Source organism: Clytia hemisphaerica, unplaced genomic scaffold (assembly GCF_902728285.1).
Source record: "Clytia hemisphaerica strain Z4C2 unplaced genomic scaffold, Clytia hemisphaerica genome assembly, whole genome shotgun sequence".
Taxonomy (NCBI): domain Eukaryota; kingdom Metazoa; phylum Cnidaria; class Hydrozoa; order Leptothecata; family Clytiidae; genus Clytia; species Clytia hemisphaerica.
Window position 1 is genome coordinate 419,923 of NW_027104612.1, and position 17,984 is coordinate 437,906.

The 17,984-nt window shown below is 34.8% G+C and overlaps 2 protein-coding genes and 1 long non-coding RNA gene across 4 annotated transcripts; all 3 read left to right on the forward strand.

Moving 5' to 3' along the window:
- The first annotated feature begins 283 nt into the window (after nucleotides 1-283).
- Nucleotides 284-9,180, forward strand: LOC136824283 (uncharacterized). 2 transcript variants are annotated; one of them, XM_067080448.1, is made up of 4 exons: nucleotides 284-5,372; nucleotides 5,638-5,733; nucleotides 7,547-7,567; nucleotides 7,608-7,751. In XM_067080448.1, the coding sequence occupies exons 1-4, from the start codon at nucleotides 3,882-3,884 to the stop codon at nucleotides 7,647-7,649; spliced, it is 1,650 nt and encodes a 549-aa protein (XP_066936549.1). In that variant the 5' UTR covers nucleotides 284-3,881; the 3' UTR covers nucleotides 7,650-7,751. The 2 variants fall into 2 exon arrangements, with proteins under 2 accessions (XP_066936549.1, XP_066936548.1); XM_067080447.1 differs by having other exon boundaries at nucleotides 7,547-9,180.
- A 1,170-nt stretch (nucleotides 9,181-10,350) lies between these two features.
- Nucleotides 10,351-13,252, forward strand: LOC136824284 (uncharacterized). The gene has a single exon (XM_067080449.1). It carries the CDS (start codon nucleotides 11,850-11,852, stop codon nucleotides 13,098-13,100), a length of 1,251 nt encoding a protein of 416 aa, XP_066936550.1. The 5' UTR covers nucleotides 10,351-11,849; the 3' UTR covers nucleotides 13,101-13,252.
- Nucleotides 13,253-13,539: 287 nt separating this feature from the next.
- LOC136824257 (uncharacterized) lies at nucleotides 13,540-15,373 on the forward strand. Its single transcript, XR_010849108.1, has 3 exons — nucleotides 13,540-13,744; nucleotides 14,578-14,950; nucleotides 15,128-15,373. It is a non-coding gene; the product is annotated as an uncharacterized lncRNA (long non-coding RNA).
- Nucleotides 15,374-17,984: the final 2,611 nt, after the last annotated feature.

Consider the following 17,984-nt stretch of genomic DNA (forward strand, 5'->3'; position numbering starts at 1 on the left):
TTCGGTAAATTCAAATTTTTTGTTCGCCACAGTTAAATTTCATTCGGTAAATTTCAATTCCGTTTTCATTATTTCATTTGAAATATTTGCCATTGATCACAAATTCTAAATTTTTGCTTTTTCTGGTCTTTAAAATTACACATCATGGGTCTTTGAAATACACGAAAAGTTGGTCAGTCTGGTCAGTAGAATCACATCAACAATCAACACGTGCGACTGGCAGTAGTGGTGGTGGTGATGCAGTCCTTTCTTATACTCAACCTGCTCCTCTTGCCTGGTTTGTACATAACGTATCTTTCTTTTATTCATTCTCATGTGCAGGAAATTTGTGCCATAAGTATTCTGTTAGTCAAGATCTCCTTGGTGCACAAACTGAACTCCTCTTTTCGTTAGGAATTCCAATCAACTCTGCTTTTTTCTGGGGTATAATGCCTGAGTGTGTGTCAGGGGGTGCATGTCACTAGTCCGACACTATCTAGTCCGACAGTGAAATAGTCCGAATCTTTAAAATAAATTTACAATTTGGAAGACTTTTTTTCCGACGTCACTTTTGTCCGAAAACGAAAGATTTTAGAGTGTCGAATGTTGAATAAGGGTTTTTCACAGAGATAATATTAATAAAAGATCATATTGGCGGCATTTTGACATAATTAGAAATCCATTCGATTAAAGGACCAACCAGGGTTGTAAATCACTAAAGAAGGGTCGTAAAAACAGCTAAATCCAATTTCTTGACTCTTGAAAGCCTATCCTAACAAGCTTCCCAAAATTTAAAAGTCTGGTTTAGGGGCCTAAAACCTCAAAATCGGAACGTTGGATTTTTATAAAGATGTGCCTCCGATTCATATTTCGTTTTTCATATCCAGGCGGTGTCAATCGAACTGTTCGATTATCGAACTAATCGAACTTAATCGAATCCTATCGAACGATAGCTGTTCGATTACCGAACCCAATCGAACACCTATCGAACTGGGAAAACTTTCGTAAAGTTCGATGACTGTTCGATTATACGATTATAGTTCGATCGCAGTTCGATGAATACGATTGAGGTTCGATCAGTTTGATTAAGATCAATGAAGTTCGATTGGTTCGACTAAATTGATTTATACCTTGCCGCCCAATTTTTTATTTATATTCCGAGGGCGTATTGGCGGCCGCCCACAGGCCATTCTCGCGGGCCATCCTATAATATCTATCCTAGCCTGGGAATCCAAGCGTTAAACTTTTTTCACAGTCTAGTTTATGATATTTTTGCTGCTGGTTTAACGCTTGGCGCAGGTAACTCGCCTGCAGGGAGATTTTTCCCTGCGATGCAGGTTCGGCGGCCTGATTGGCCAGCTTTCGGCGAATTACTTAGCAGTACTTTCGCGCGCATTTTGATTATTTCGATGCGTGCGCATAATTTATGGAAAAAGCTGAAAACAAACAGGCTGCATCATTTGAAAATTTCAGGCGTGTGGTCAATCACACGTCTAAAATCTTAATTTCAGTAATTTAGGCGTGTGATAAGGAGTGCTATGCACAACTTTCAGTTGTGAAACTTACTTTATGGGGTGTGATTGATCGCACTCCTCAGACATTTAAGGTGTGTGTGGAGGTGTGCGCGTGCTATCGCACGCCTCAAATGATGCAGCCTGGACAAAGGAAAACAAATGAAAATGAAAACATAGATTCATTTTAAAACAAAATGGCTGTTGGCTGGAAGTCTAAATACATGTGGCTGATGTTTTTATTTTGCTTTTTAGTAGCTTTGAAAGTCTTTATAGATTGTGGAGGAGTTTTATGGTAAGTTGATTATGTGTGTTTGCCTGGGTTTCCAAAGTTCAGAAACTCTGTCAACAAGGGTTCACACACAGACTGTTTATAACATTCTGTGTCAGACTAATCTACCTGCACCAAGCTCTATAATTTTAGAACTTTGTGAGGTGAGGTATTTTTTGTTTTTTCTAAAATTATGAGCTTGGGTTCCCAGGCTATATCTATCCCATCGTTTGATTAAACAACCTTGTAATTTTCTGAAAGGTAAAGAAAAGTAGAATCAATCCGACACAAGCATCGAACCACATCGAACTTAAATCGAACTCATCAAACATCAATCGAACTTCATCGAACAAAGAAAACTCATCGAACTAAATCGAACTTATCAAGAAATTTTCGTAAAGTTCGATAGTAGCCTGGGTATCCAGACTCAAAATTTTAGAAAAAAACACTCTAACCTCAAATACAAAGTTTCTAAAATTATAGAGTCTGGTGCAACTAAAAAAGTCTGATACAGTTTTGAATGACACAGTCTGTGAGTAAACCCTTGTTGACAGAATCTCAAAACTTTGGAAACCCAGGCAGACACACATAATTACTTACCATCAAACCTCTTTTACAAACTCAATAAACTTTCAAAACCACTTTAAAGTACATCAAAGCATCAGCCACATTCATAAAGGCTCCTTTCCAGCGGCCATTTTGTTTAGAATGAACTTGTGTTTTCTTTTTCATTTGTTTATCTTTTTTTGCAAGGTCAGCTTTTTCCATAAATTATGCGCGCGCATCGAAAAATATCAAAAACCCTGCGAAAATTCTGCTCAGTGACTGGGCGCGTACTGACCAATTAGAGACACTCGCATATGCAGGGACAGATATCCCTGCAGACGAGTTACTTCGACCAGACCATAAACCTGAGACAAGATTATAAAAAACTAGACGGTGAAAAAGTTTACGGTCTGGATATCCAGGCTAGTTCGATAGCTGTTCGATCGGGTTCGGTAATCGAACAGCTATCGTTCGATTTTGTTCGATAAAGTTCGATGGTTCGATAACGAAAATCGGTTCGATAGGGTTCGGTTGACACCGCCTGGTCATATGTTTTTTTTGACTCGTTGTCGAACAAAATTGTTGTCGGAATACTGACGCATTCGTCAAATCCAACGTCAGACATTTTTACTGTCGGACTAGAAAGTGTCGGACTACTGACGACCTCCCGTGTCAGGTATATATACAGGGGGAAATTTTGGTCAAAGATTGGTTTCGATTGACTTCCATTTGGGTCCAGCATGTCAATCAAACTGTATGATTATCGAACTAATCGAACTTTAATGGAACGATAGGTGTCAAGAAATTTCGGTAAAGTTTGATTACTGTTTGATTTATGTTCGATCACGACTTGATTTTAGTTCGATAGGTTCGATTGTTGTTCAATAATTTTGATAGCCTGGGAATCCAAGCGTCAAACTCTGTTCACTGTCTAGATTTTGATTTTTTTGTTTATAGTTTGACGCTTGGAACAGGTAACTCGTTTGCAGTCAATTTTTTGACCGCAATGCAAGTCTAATCTGATTGGTCAGCGGTAGCCCAATGAGAAGCCAATAAGTCCAACTTTTTTTTGCGCACATTTTTGACGAAGTCACTACGCGTGTGCATAATTTATGGGAAAAACTGACTCAGCAGAATAATCAAAACAAACTTCTTCATAATTCTTAACCCAAAAAAAAGATGGCTGCTTGTTGCTGAAAGACTCATATGTCACATGGCTGATGTTTTAGCCTTGGTTTTGATAGTTTTCATGTTTGTAAAGTTTGTCAAAGAGGTTTCATGTTAGTTAATTTATGCATGTCTGCCTGGGTATCCAAGTTTAGGAGAGTTTGTCAACAGGGGTTCACTCACAGACTGTGACAATCAAACTGTACCATGCTGATTTTACCTGCACCAAGCTCTGAATTTCAGAACTTATTAGAGCTTGGATTCCCAGGGGCTATAATTTTGATCAAAGTTCGATACGTTGGATTTTCTTTTTGACTGCTTTTAGCTTTCCACTCTCTGTCCACACTCCTACAACGTTGATTTACCCTCTTTCTCAGCCAATCAGGATCTAGAATCAAACTAAAAAAATGAATGATGAAGAATTGGATCAGATTAGAAATATCGTTCGCGAAGAAATGGCGACACAAACCTCAACACAATCCTCCACACCAACTGGGAGGATTCCAAACCTTATAAACAGAACTAGAAGCATGATTCAAGCTGCAGCAACTTCAGTATGCAACAATACATTGAACACAACTCCATCTCCTGCTAGGCAAACAAATCCTCATCGAGACAGGATATCTTTTGGATCCTCTAAAAGGAAAAAATCTGAAATTAAAATCATCCCAGTTGTACTTGCTGTATTGAAATATAGAAAAGAAGATGAATATCCATTAACATCTGATTGCTTTTTGCTAAGTGAAGTGCACATAAATTTGACGACCGCTATGAATGAGTCTGAAATCAGAATTGCCATCAAAAGTGCCATTGGAAGCAAGCTGCCCTTTGTTTCAAAGGATGATTTTAAGTTTGTGAAAGGTATTAATAAGAGAGTAATAGTACCAACAACTTCTGCCGATTATAGCTTCGCGTATCCGCAGGTGAAAAAACTAATGGGTAGTGGAAAGCTGTATATTCAATTGAAATTTCAACTTTCACCACCGGAGTCAGGAGATGAGTATACGGATGATGATTCAGTAGAGCTGCCACAAGCTCTCTTTCCTCGTGCATCAACATCTTTTGGACCGTCAACCTCCACCTCGTCACTGTCTGGCACCTCACCGTCTAGACCTTCTACCTCCTCATCGTCTGGACCCTCCACCTCCTCAGCTTCTGGACCCTCCACCTCCTCAGCTTCTGGACCCTCCACCTCCTCGCCATCTGGACCCTCCACCTCCTCGCCATTTGGACCCTCCACCTCCTCGCCGTCTGGACCCTCGACATCCTCACTGTATGGACCCTCATCATCCTCATCTGAAGATCAAGTTATCTCTACTGTTAAGACAATTCAGGAAATATTTCCATGGCTGTCTGAAAATTGTATACAATTTATGTCCACTCAACGCAGTGATGTCAATGAATTGCTTAACCATTTATTAACATTGAGTCCTCAAAAACTTTTATCGTGTCAAATTGAGTGCAATCCAAAGCAGCGAATTGTTGTAGACAAAGAATTTATCGTAGAGGAATGTATATCTTCATACAAAGACCCAAATTTTGACATAAATTTTCCGTTAAGGATTGTTTTCCGTGGTGAGCCGGGAGTGGATGCAGGAGGGCTCCTTCGGGAATTCTACTCACTTTTTTTTGAAAAAATTTGTACTGATAGAGCTTTTGATCTATTTGAGGGAGATGGTTCAGCTCTTATGCCCAAGTCAAACTTCAACATTTGTATGACAGAAATATTTGTGACCCTTGGAAAAATTGTTGCACATAATATCTGTCAAAACGGTATTGGATTTCCGTACCTCGCACCAGCAATCTTTGAATATATTGCACATGCCAGCGTGCCACATGCTGCCTTGTTTTTGACCCTTGCTGACGCAAATCTTGGCTATCAGCACTACATAGCTCAGGTATTTTTTAAGTATATTTTGGTGGTTCAAAAAAATCTTTCGACGCATGGCAATTTCCTTTGACCTATCAAATTTTTTAATATTATCCCATTAAAATCTTAATTTTTAGCACACTTTTTGAAAAGTGATTTTTAATTTAAATCACTGTAACTTTATCAAACCTTAAAAAGGAAACATAAGGTCACTTTTCATTTTTACTGTATTTTTAATGGTTTCTAGGCATTTTGACATGAAAAAATCAGATCTTTAAATTTTGGTTTTTAAGATTTCAAATGCTAACGAAGACGAACTGGCCGATTTGAGAAATGATAATGACTTCATGTCTATAATGCAGGAAATAGGAGAAACATGCATGCTAAATGTAAGTCTAAGTTTTTGTTGGTATTACAGTGTAAAAAAAAAGCAACAAATGTGTTATCTTTTAAATGAGTGAGATATTTTTAAAAGTGCCAAAAACATTTATTTTACTGGGAAACACTAGATAATTCACTTAGTATCACTTTGCCCTCATTTTACTGAGTTTATCCCGACACACACCATATCAGGTACAGAAGGGTTGTGTAATTTAGATGCGCGATCCAACGATTCGCGATGCACGATCCATGCATAAATTATGTTAATTATTCTAATTATGCATATACAGGTTTTAGTAATTGCATATTTTAATCCCTTCTGTTGTATTCCTGAAAACATTCTTTTGCCAAGGCTTTGAATATCTTGTATAACCATAGTAACAAACAAAAATGAGTTGTTATTCACATGGGAAGTCTGTGATAATGCATATGATCTTTCTTTCTTTTGAAACGTTACCCCGATGAATCCAAATACGTTTGAATTGAGATAGGAATATAAACAATAATTTACAATGCTATGGTAAAGTAAGAGAACTGTTTTTTAACGAGAAGCGCGTGCCCAAAGAGAAAGCTTTCGATTTTTTTTGAGAAGATATGAGAATGGTCAAATGAATTAAAATTTGATAATCAAACAAAGAAAAAGATCAAATGAATGAAAACACCAGTTAGCATTCAATTAGTGAAAGGCTTTTATAAGAACATGCCAAAAGAAATGTAGCCAATGATTGACTATTGTTTCTCAATGCTCTCTTCTTTTCTAACAAACGAATTCTAATTCTTTACTCATGTTTTACCTGAGAGTAGAGAAAAAGAGAAAAACTTCTGTACACAAAGTTGGCTAAGATGAGTTTGTGTTTTAATGTCTTTTTTGCGCCTAAACTTTTCTATATGGTATGACGTCAAAGCCTTTTTTCTTTTATTTAAACGGGTGAGCCATGTGGCATTTCTTTCTCTCGCTCGCTATCAATTTCGGGTTTTTCAACATAGAAGATATAAATTATGTTAATCATTCTTCAGTTATGATAAATTATTTTCCTTTCTTTTTTATTTCTTCTTTTCTGTTATTGTTGTTTGATGTTTGTAGCTAACATTATGAAAACTTATTCATGCATGATTAGAATATAATTAACATAATTTATGCATGGATCACGTATCGCGAATCGTTGGATCGCGCATCGTAAATTACACAAACCCGGTACAGAAGAGTAGTGAATAGGACAAGAAGAGTTTACCTTAGTAAGGTTACTTATTTTTGCTGTAGAAGGGTCTGAAATATCTTCATTTCCTAAAACTAACTTTTTCGTTTGATTCCACTTTCTTCTGGGATTCTTTCAATTTCCTTGGGGTATTTTTGGCAAAATTGCATTTTTCAAAATTAATTTTTGTGTTTGACCAAAGAGCGCTCGAATTAAGGCATTGCATGTTATAAGCATCTCTGGTTCAAAATCCTAAAAATGCTCTTAACCCTGTTAATCCTAGGCTTTTTTTTGGGGGGGGGTTCAAAAATAGGTACAGGGGCTCTGTTGTACCACCTACCCTAACTTTTGATCTAGTTGCTTAGAAACAATTTCGCTCAGTTAGAAATGCTTTTTTTTATCCTGAATATGGTTTAATGTATTTGACAAAAAATAAAGTTTTACAATTCTGAGGTGTCAAAATTTATTTTATTATGAAGCTATACAAGTTAGGAATTTAAAGTAAATTCCATGTATGGAGCATTATTTTTTCAGAAGTTATAAATACCACTTAGTAATATGCAAATTTTAATTGGTAACAGTTCTCCACTGTGAAATGTTGTAACACTTTTGTTTTCATCACTAGCTCACAACAAGACATCAAGTGATCCAATCCATGCTAGTTCACGATGTCTTGGTGAAGCGAAAGGCTTCTCTCGACCAGTTCCGAAAGGGACTGTCAACCTTAAATGTGCTAAAGATCATAGAAGAAAACCCGAAACAAATGCGTCACCTCTTTGTAGAAGGCCCATTAAACGCAGAAAAAGTCATTAGTCATATTGTTTTCAAAAACCATGACCAAGAGCAATGTGACACTATGCGTGATGTAATAAGATCGTTCAATTCAGACCAACTTGCACAATTTTGTTCATTTGTGACGGGATCGCCTGTTCCATCTGTTGGGGAACGTCTTCATGTCGAATTCACTCAAAGCCCTGCTATCACATCTTCCACATGTGCGCAGGGGATTGTAGTGCCTCCCATTGTATCCAGAGAATTCAACCTATTAAAACCAGCTCTGTTAGCTGTAATGGACACAGCTTCCTTTAGTAGAAATTTTAACACAATGTAAAACTATTTTTATCATTTTTCTGTTATTTTGCATACATCTAGATTTTACCTCATTGGACAGTGATTTTGAACGTGATATGTCTCTCATTAAAGTCTTGTTACTTTTCATTTTATTGAAATTTTCGTTATTTTGTTTCAATTTACATTGTTATATTATGTTTCCTGGTTGGACAGTATTTTTGAACATAATTTGTCCCTGACACATTCTTAGAAATTTCAATAAAATATAAAAATTCAATGTTGAAATTAGTGATTTTTTAGAAAAACTAAAACTTAAGATTATGGTGGTATGTTAAAATTATTTTTATCATTATTTCTGTTATTTTGGGTACAGATAGATTTTACCTCATGGGACAGTGATTTTGAACGTGATATGTCTCTCATTAAAGTCGTGTTATTTTTCATTTTTTCAATTGTTTGTTTTTTTGTTCTCTTTGGAAAATTGACCCTTTGTCTATAATAGTGAGGTTAGGTATAATTTTTGGTTCTGATAATCTTATTTGAATGTCAGTCCTTGAGCACAAATATATACCCTACCAAAATTGTCATATGTTATATAAATAGCTAGATTTGTGATTGTATTGTAGATTATTTTTATGTGTAAATTCAAAGTTGTTTTTAAACATTTTTATGTATTTATATTTTTAGCATTTTGTAAGTTATGTGAGGTATTTTATGTTTCCTTCATTTGTTTTTACTTACCGTTTCTCAGTTTTGAGCATGATCCACCTGAAGTTTATATCAGTGAGCTTTTCTTGGGAAGAAAGGGCTGAAGGTGCTTTAGATTTCTCTCTTTTTGTTATTTCTTTTTGGACATACTTTACTTTTTTATTCTGCATCCTATTGTGCCTCCAAAAAGTCCAATATGAATGTCTCGTGACATGCTCTAAAATTCTAATGAATGTCTCTTGACATTATAGTGCTATTGATGTAGAAAATTTCACAATCCAAATTGCATTGCATTGAAAGTATGACAAAAGCTCTATTGTAGCCTTCGTTTTGTTGATTACTTTATATTTATTTTACTTTATTTGATAAGACTTTAGTTTTAGAATATTTTTTTTATTTACAAACTCCCAATCTTGTGATATTTAAGATTTGTTAGCATTTGGTATTTTAAAAACTTAAGAAGTCTTGCTGCTTTGTTCACTCTAGAGTCTCTAGTAAATTTGTGTGCAATGTTTCATAAAAGAAGACAGAAAATTATTAAGCAGTGTGTTCCACATAAAAGTATACTGGAAAGCAAATTTATATCTGCAAAAATTCCTGAACTATCCAGCTTTTAAATCAGCTGAAAGCATATCCATTAGCATTAAGCATTTTGTGGTTCAAAATGCATTGCAAGGGTATTTTTCGTATTATAAAGTGTTTTTCGTATTAGGCTTGAAAAATTTTTCATCAAAAAGAAGCATTTGAAAACTGAAAGGCGTCTCAAAAACTGAAAAAAAGTTTCAGTTTGAAAAAGTTGTCAGTGACCCCACCCCAGCATCTGTCATCATTAAAATTTTGTTTCGTTTCGTTGATTACTTTATATTTATTTTACTTTTTTTGATAAGATTTTAGTTTTAGAATATTTCTTTATTTACGAACTCCCAATCTTGTGATATTTAAGATTTGTTAGCATTTGGTATTTTAAAAACTTAAGAAGTCTTGCTGCTTTGTTCACTCTAGAGTCTCTAGTAAATTTGTGTGCAATGTTTCATAAAAGAAGACAGAAAATTATTAAGCAGTGTGTTCCACATAAAAGTATACTGAAAAGCAAATTTATATCTGCAAAAATTCCTGAACTATCCAGCTTTTAAATCAGCTGAAAGCATATCCATTAGTATTAAGCATTTTGTGGTTCAAAACACATTGCAAGGGTATTTTTCGTATTATAAAGTGTTTTTCGTATTACACTTGAAAAATTTTTCATCAAAAAGAAGCATTCGAAAACTGAAAGGTGTCTCAAAAACTGAAAAAAAAGTTTCAGTTTGACTCCACCTCAACATCTGTCATCATTAAAAAAACTCTGGTCTGGCAATGTATTGATTTAGCTTTATTGTCAAATTTCCTTTGTTATAAGTAAAAGGCAAGTTGAGATTTGCATACTTTTTGATCACGTTACTAAGGGCCTGTTTTTAATGTAAAAAAAGTCGTGGAAGTCCCCAAAAGCCCTGAAAGTTCAAACAGTTTGATCACTGAAAGTCCCGGAATACAAAGGAGCTCCTATAGTTACTTTCCGGCAGAAGGTGGGCAGAAAGGCAGCAGAAAAATATCAATACAAAGTAGCTTGTCGGTGTCTGGGGCGTTCGCTTGATTTGTCTCGCTTAGTCACATATTTGGCAGGGTTTGAATTAACTGCCTAAAATTGATTCGTGAAAAATTAGAAGGACTATGGCTTGGTGCTTTTGATTCATGATTTTCTTTACAATGGAGCCAAAATTGAATGGTGAAAATTCAAATTTTACTTGTGATTCACGAATCACGAGTCGTTAATTCAAACCCTGTTTGGTTGTGAGTTTGGATGAGCAATTTTGAAGTTTACTTTTTCAAATCACTGAGACTTCGGGATCCGGATGACAGGTTTTTTCGAGACCAAAATTTCTCCCAAGATTTTGGTAATTTAGGGAGTTTTTTGACATGAAAAAACCAGGCCCTAAATTTTCCTCTAGGGATTAGTCTAATTTCTAATCACATGATCAAAAAGTATACAAAACTAGTCTATTTGCGAACGCAAGCTTCTAACTGTTAGCAAAAGAAAGAAACAAAAGCCTTCCAGACCGGGGTTTTTTATATTGACTCTGTCAAGATCAAGTACCTGAAGCTCGAGCATGTTTTCTCACGTAGATGATTCATTCAAAAATGCATGTATTTTATAAAAACATAAAAAATTTGGATGTTCTTAACATGTTCTTGATATTTTTGGCCATTGAAGCCTTATGTTCTTACATAGGTTTTCTTATAAAAAACGTATGTTAATTTCAAAATGGAATTTTCAAACCGAAAGAAGGAAAAACTTTTCATTGCTGAAATGAGTCAATTTAAAATGCTTATTTTCATTTTCATCAAAATGACAAAAGAGACCTGTCAATCAAAAATTAATTAATTTCTTGATAATAAAATGCATCTCGAAATTTTGAAGTTTGAACTTGGTATGATAAAAGTGTCATATAAAGAAGACGTTGTTTGCAAAAGTGAAATTTGGAAACTTATGCGCCTATAGCCAAATTAAAATTATAGTTTGTTCACTCTAACTTGGTTAATGACTAATGGCTTTCAAGTGCAATTCTTTTCTTTCAACTATCAAAAACAATGGAATTTGAGTGTTAGTAAAAAAGTCGTTGACCAAGTTAGAGTGAACGAACTATAAAGAGATTTTCATCAAAATATGAGCTTACTAATCTGAGTATGCCTATTTGCAGTACTCCCCCTCTTGATTTAAGGTTATGACATTTTTCTTTCTTGTGCATTAGCTAAAATGAAATCATGTGATCGATTACTTAAGAATTCATTTATCTTTATGATTTTAGGTCTAACATGAAAGAGATCAAATATGTATATATAATGAATATAGAATGGAAAGACTTCTCTCTTGTATCCAGATTGTTGCAACTAGCTTTTGAACCAATAAGCTTACTGTTACTCTGGTTAGTGAAATGTATATGTGGGCTAGTAGTTGAGAAGAACATGATTCATATACAGTCAAACAACTCAAATCGTTCTGTAGCTGGTATGCACTTAAAAATATGAACCTGGTAAGAAAACTTTCTGATGGATCAAATCTTTGAATGATCCCCTGATTGGAGTTTGGGTTCTTTTCGTCTTCGCTGGCAACTATGGGGACTAGGCCAAGTTCACTGGCAACATTATTTCATGAAACTCCAAGAGTAAATGATAATAGACCTGGCAGACCTAAATTTATCATTCCTAGAGACATTTTAATTAACTTGAGGGAGATGGGTAATTCCTGGACCAAAATAGCAGAAATGTTCATGGTATCAAAGTCAACTATTTTGAGACGTGTTCAAGAATATGGCTTAGAAAACTTTGGAAGGTTTTCAGATATTTCAGATATGGAGCTGAATCAAGTTGTACGTTCCTTTTTCCAACAACATGGCTGTTTTGTTGGTTTTTCACTGGTGTATGGATTTTTAGAAGCAAACGGAATTCATGTTCAGCAAAAACGTGTTAAAGAAAGTATTAGGTTCGTTGATCCAGAAGGTACAAGTATTAGATGGGCTATAGTTGTGTCACGAAGAAGCTATAATGTCCGCGCTCCAAATAGCCTATGGCATATTGATGGACACCATAGTTTGGTGTCCTGGAAATTTGTTATCCACGGGGCCATTGATGGCTATTCCAGAATGATTACCTATCTTAAGTGTTCTACAAATAATAAGTCTGAAACAGTACTGCAAAACTTTGAACATGCAACGGAAAACTTCGGTGTGCCTTCTAGGGTTAGAAGTGACTATGGAGGTGAAAATGTTTTAGTATGGCAAAGAATGGAACAGTTACGTGGTTTAAACAGAGGTAGTGCCTTGAAAGGTACCTCTCAGCAAAACCAGCGCATCGAGAGGCTATGGCGTGATGTTTTTAGGTGTGTTTGTTGTACGTTTTATTACTTGTTTCAAAACATGGAGAGTGATGGGTTGCTTGACAGAAATAATGAGGTTCACCTTTTCATCTTACATTATGTATTCCTCCCTCGAATCAATCATTCATTAATTTCGTTTACAATGTCCTGGAATATGCATCCTGTAAGAACAGAACATAACTGGAGTCCAATGAGAATGTGGGACAATGGAATGATTGATTTACGTAACCGTGACTTGAATACAGTTCAAAGTCTTGCATATGACGAAGATGATGAAAGGATTGCACTTGATGATTTAGAATGGTATGGCTATGATGCAAACGTAAATGATGTCAATCAACCTCAGTTAAGTCAAGTTGAGGTTGATGACATTGATGAGCCACAAGATGGTTTGCTAGCACGTTTAATTGATAATATTGATCCCTTACAACAGTCAGATAGTATGGGTATTGATATTTTTATTCAGGCACTAAACTTAAACAATATTTAGAGGTTGCTTGACTTTAATTAATCTTAGTCTATTTTTTCCTCGAATTTTAAGATTAGATTGTAAAATATTTTAGGAAAATGAAAGATTGTCACGTTTTGATGAATTATTGGAGGTTTATTTCAAAATAAAAAGTTATGTTTTCTAAAACTTTACCAAGTTGCCATTCATTGGAACCAAAAATGATTCTGAAAATCAATTTATTCCTTAAATCTTGGATTACTTGACGTTTCCCCGAACAGAGACAGTTCTTCAACGGACACAAGCCTGACATTTCCCTGACCACACCATCTATCTTCAAGGGAGACTCAGACCCCGTTTCCATACAAATGAAAATTTTAATCGCTCCCCCATTTTGTTTACCTTTGCATTGGTTCCAAAGTTTTTCTTTGCTTGAGTTTCATTAATTATAATTTGTTTTCTTTTTTCTTTTTTTAGAATCTAAAATTACTAAAACTGAAAAATTTTAATTGAGTTTAAATTTATGTCTTGGTGCGGCTTTAAAATTATATGGATTGGCACTGGTTTATTGGTAATTTGATTCATGATAAACAAACTGGAAGACATCACGAGAGTTACTATTGTACATATTTGGAACTTTGGAACTATTGATGCTTTTCTGTTTGAACTTATGGAGAACAAATATTGTGAGTTTGTATTGCTATATAATTTGAACTTTTTAACTTGAATTTAAAAGAGCCATTACTTGAAGAATTGATTTTTGTAACAATAAGAAAATTAATTTTGGGTTTATGTGGGTCTTCTTAATGAATGCAGTGAATTTCAAAAATATATTCGACAAAGTGACCATTCCTTTAAAAAGGAAAGGAGACATTATATTCTAAATTCCTCACCCATGATTAAAATAGTTTTGAAGTCTTAACCTCATATATCATGCAGTTTTAATGAACTCCTTTATCTCAATTGGCGAAACCTTATTGACTCATATAAATGTTGAAAATTAGATTAGTTTCCGACATAGGTGTATGAAAATGTGATGTTTCATAGGAAAAAAAAGTACAATATTACTTGTACAATTACAAGTGTCAAAGTGTTTCCACAATCTCTACAAAATCCCTGAAATATTATTGCTTAGGAGAAAGAAATTAAATTTGTTGTATGGGCCCTACTAAACTTCTTTTTACCGAAATTTAAAAAAAAAGATAATATGGAATTTCAACTGTTGTAAATGTTATGCTACATACTGGTTATTAAAAAAAACTGCATTTCGTGAAAGAGCTCAAAATATGAGAATATAAGTATGAAAATATGAATTCAAAGTGCCTTTGAATACATTTCGATCTTCATTTTAAAAGGGTTGATTTTAGATTCATATAAAACTCAAAAAATAATTTTTTGCACTTTGCTGACCATAAATTTTGAAAAAAGTACCGACTGGCTAACCCATATTTCTCCTATGATCTGCCCGTAGAACAACAATTTGATTACTTTCGCCTTATTAATGTTTTTTCTATTTCAGAATCTAAAATTGCAATAGCACTATCAGAAAAATTGGATTGAATTGGATTACATCTGCTTACCACAATGAATGAGTTTGATTTCATCCGTTTACCATACAATGAATGAATGGAGTGGATTGAATTGGATTGCATCCGCCTACCTCAAAGAGTGAATTGGATTAAATTGGATTGCATTCGCTTACCACAACGAATGAATTGTATTTCATCTGCTAACCACACAATGAATGAATTGGATTAAATTGGATTGCATCTGCTTACCTCAATGAATAAATTTAGTTTGACACATCTGAGTTGTACATTATTGGAATAGTTTTATAAAAATGTCCAGAAATGTCAAGCTTTAACCCAACCTCCTTGATGCTGCTCTACCTGGTATATTTATATTATTCTAGTATTACCATATCATTTGAGTCACTCCCTTCTTAATTTGAGAATGCAACTCTCTGGGCTGAAACTGCAATTATTCTGGATTTTTCTGATGTATGATTACAAAGTCTGCTTTAGCTTTGCATTATAATTTGTAATTTGTTGTTATTTCTTATGTTTTAGGTAACACCAGGTAACACACGAGAAGATGCAGTGTGAACATGAAACCGTCATTATGGTATGTTAATATTTATTTTTGCATAGTGAAATAACATATTTACTACATTCATTAATATTATTATTCAAATTTTAAGGTATGTCAAAAAAGTGTGCAATTATTCTCATAGTTTGCTTCCTTTTTTCAAAAACTTTCTATTTGAATGACAGATATATAACTTGACATCTCGAGGCCTTTCAGATAGAACAAAATTCAAAAATAACTCTTGAAGAAATTTTTTTAGCTTGTCTTCAAACTTCACTGTCCTCAGGTTGTAATGTTGTGGTGTGATGACTGGTTTTTTCTCTTTCTAAAACGAATATTACAATTCATCTGGGAATATACGTGTTTCTTTTCTTGATTTCCAAACGTCTGTGATTTCTTTGATTTCAGCATCGCTTAAGGTTCTTTTCTATAAGTGACGCACATTGAAATTCTGGCTGTTATCGTCAAGTGTGCATCTCTTTTTTATCATTATCTGGCTCATCAGATAATTAGTATCCAATACATTTGGCATTTTTGTTAGTGTGTACGGTGTTATCTAAAACGTCTGCAATTTGTGTGTATTGCACAACCATGTAGCACCATCAAGTGTCAGGTAATCAAACCAACATTAGGCATGACTCCAATGATTTCAATTCTTTGCAAGCTTTTCATTCTCATTAAACACAATGCTTCTTTACTCACTACACAATTCTTCGTTTTCTTTTCCCAAACCAATGTGCATGAATATGCGTAATTTTTTCAGTGATGTGCTTTTAGCAATGTGGGTTAGGCACAGTGGTGTTAGTTTCTGGTAGGTTGAACCTTTGCTTCTGTCTAAGAAAGTTAAGTTAAATTTAAAAAGTAACGTCCTCCGCGGACGTAATCGGCATATTTTATCTGAGAATCACCCATTCTAGACCTATAGAATATGCATAATTTATCAAGCGACACACGGGCTTGTTGCACTAAATAAATTGTAACGTTCAATGGAAATATGCCGAAAATTGTTTGTTTCAAAACTTGAAGACCATGAGGAATGTTTTTATATTTTAGTTTTTTGTTAGTGCAGTTTGTTTTCTCTATGAATTGAGGCTAATTTGAGCTTGTTCTACCATATATATCACGTTTATATTTACAAACTCTTTTTCCAGCTAGGATTTTTTGTTAAATCAAGCATTTTTTATTTTTATGTACATATGAAAAGTATATCTGATTGGTACTGGAATTTTGGTCCCTGCATACGAATGGATGCATAGACTTGGCGTTGAAAGGGACTTCTCTTCATTAGAGGGATGAAACACTTCCTTCCTTGTCTCTCATTGAAATAGCTGATAATGCCCCTTTTCTCCGTTTCATAATCAATTGCAATATTTGGAGCTAAAGCCTTCTAGGATGCCAAGTTTAAATGATGATTTATCTTTCTTTACATTCCAAGCTCCTTCAGTCTTTCCCAGTAGCTCAATGCTTTGACATATTTGGTTTGCTGTGTAATTGATTTTTTGAACAGCCTCAATTCCTTGGATCAGGCCCTTTTCTTGTGAGTTCGAAAGCTGGGAACAATAGTCCAAATGGGGGATGATTAACGACTTCCATGGTGTTGTCATCACTTCTTTACTTCTGGATTTAAAAGTTATTAAAACCCAGCCGACAAGTTCTGTTGATTTTTTTATTATACCATTAATATGCTGCTTGAAGTTGTATCCTCTACACTACACCAAGGTCTTTCACTGCAGATTCCTCGTCGATAATTTTCGAGTGATCAGTAATATAGCTATAGCCAATGCCATCTGTTTGCCATAATGAGTGTGTTCAAATAAATTTCTTATCATTAACATTATGTTGTTATCTAATGCCCATTTGTAAACTCAGTCTTCTTGAAGTTTGAAGGTGTCTAGCAGGTTCTGGATAGCCTTTTTCCTTCTTGTGTCATCTGCAAAGCTTGAGTGTTGAATACTCCACATTTTCATCGATGTCACCGATCATGATAATAAACAATAAAGGGCCCAAAACTGAGCCTTGAGGGACACCAGAAATTGTCTCAGCTGCTTTAGAGGTTTCACCGTCAACTACTTGTTGCGTTTGGTTAAGAAAGACTTTATCCATGTCAGAAGTTTTTTCACTTTCCCCATCAGCTTTCAGTTTATTCAATAAAATGACATGGTCTACTTTATCGAAAGCTTTACTGAAGTCAATGTAAATCACGTCAACATCCTTGCCATCCTCCAGTTCTTTCAAGACACTATCAAAATGTGTAAGAAGTTGGCTAAAACAAGATCTCCCCTTTCTAAAACCATGTTGAGAAGAATTTTGTTCATCTTCTGGAAAATTGGTAATAAAAGATGATCGAATCTATTCATAGGGTAAAGGAATCCGGTTATAGCCAAGCTTTTTAGTATTGCTCCACATTGAGTTCCTTACTGATGACTTGACCTTCAACCAGTTTGACCAGAGTTACAACACCATTATTTTCGCCTCAACACAATGTGCATTGATCGTTCAATCTCCACAAAATCATAAAGTATATTCAACTCGCCAAGAAGATAGATGGAGTAAGAATACTTCAGCTTACTTTGAGAATCAAACTCTTTAATCTCCAAAGTTTTGCCAAGCTTTTCAATGTATTGATTCATATTGAGTTCCTTGATACTGATGACTTGACCTTGAAGCAGTTTAGCCAGAGTTACAACTCCAGTACATCGTTTTCAGAATCGAATTCTTTAATTATCAGAGTTTCGACAAGCTTTTTAGTATTGCTCCACATTGAGTTCCTTACTGATGACTTGACCTTCAACCAGTTTGACCAGAGTTACAACACCATTATTTCGCCTCAACACAATG

What these genes read in the sequence shown, in the direction of transcription:
- LOC136824283 (XM_067080447.1), top strand. Translation starts at nt 3,882, where the DNA reads ATGAATGATGAAGAATTGGATCAGATTAGAAATATCGTTCGCGAAGAA. An exon ending in ATCAGCACTACATAGCTCAG is followed by an intron (nt 5,373 to 5,637) that starts GTATTTTTTAAG and finishes TTGGTTTTTAAG; the next exon opens with ATTTCAAATGCTAACGAAGA. An exon ending in GAGAAACATGCATGCTAAAT is followed by an intron (nt 5,734 to 7,546) that starts GTAAGTCTAAGT and finishes TTTCATCACTAG; the next exon opens with CTCACAACAAGACATCAAGT.
- LOC136824284 (XM_067080449.1), top strand. Translation starts at nt 11,850, where the DNA reads ATGGGGACTAGGCCAAGTTCACTGGCAACATTATTTCATGAAACTCCA.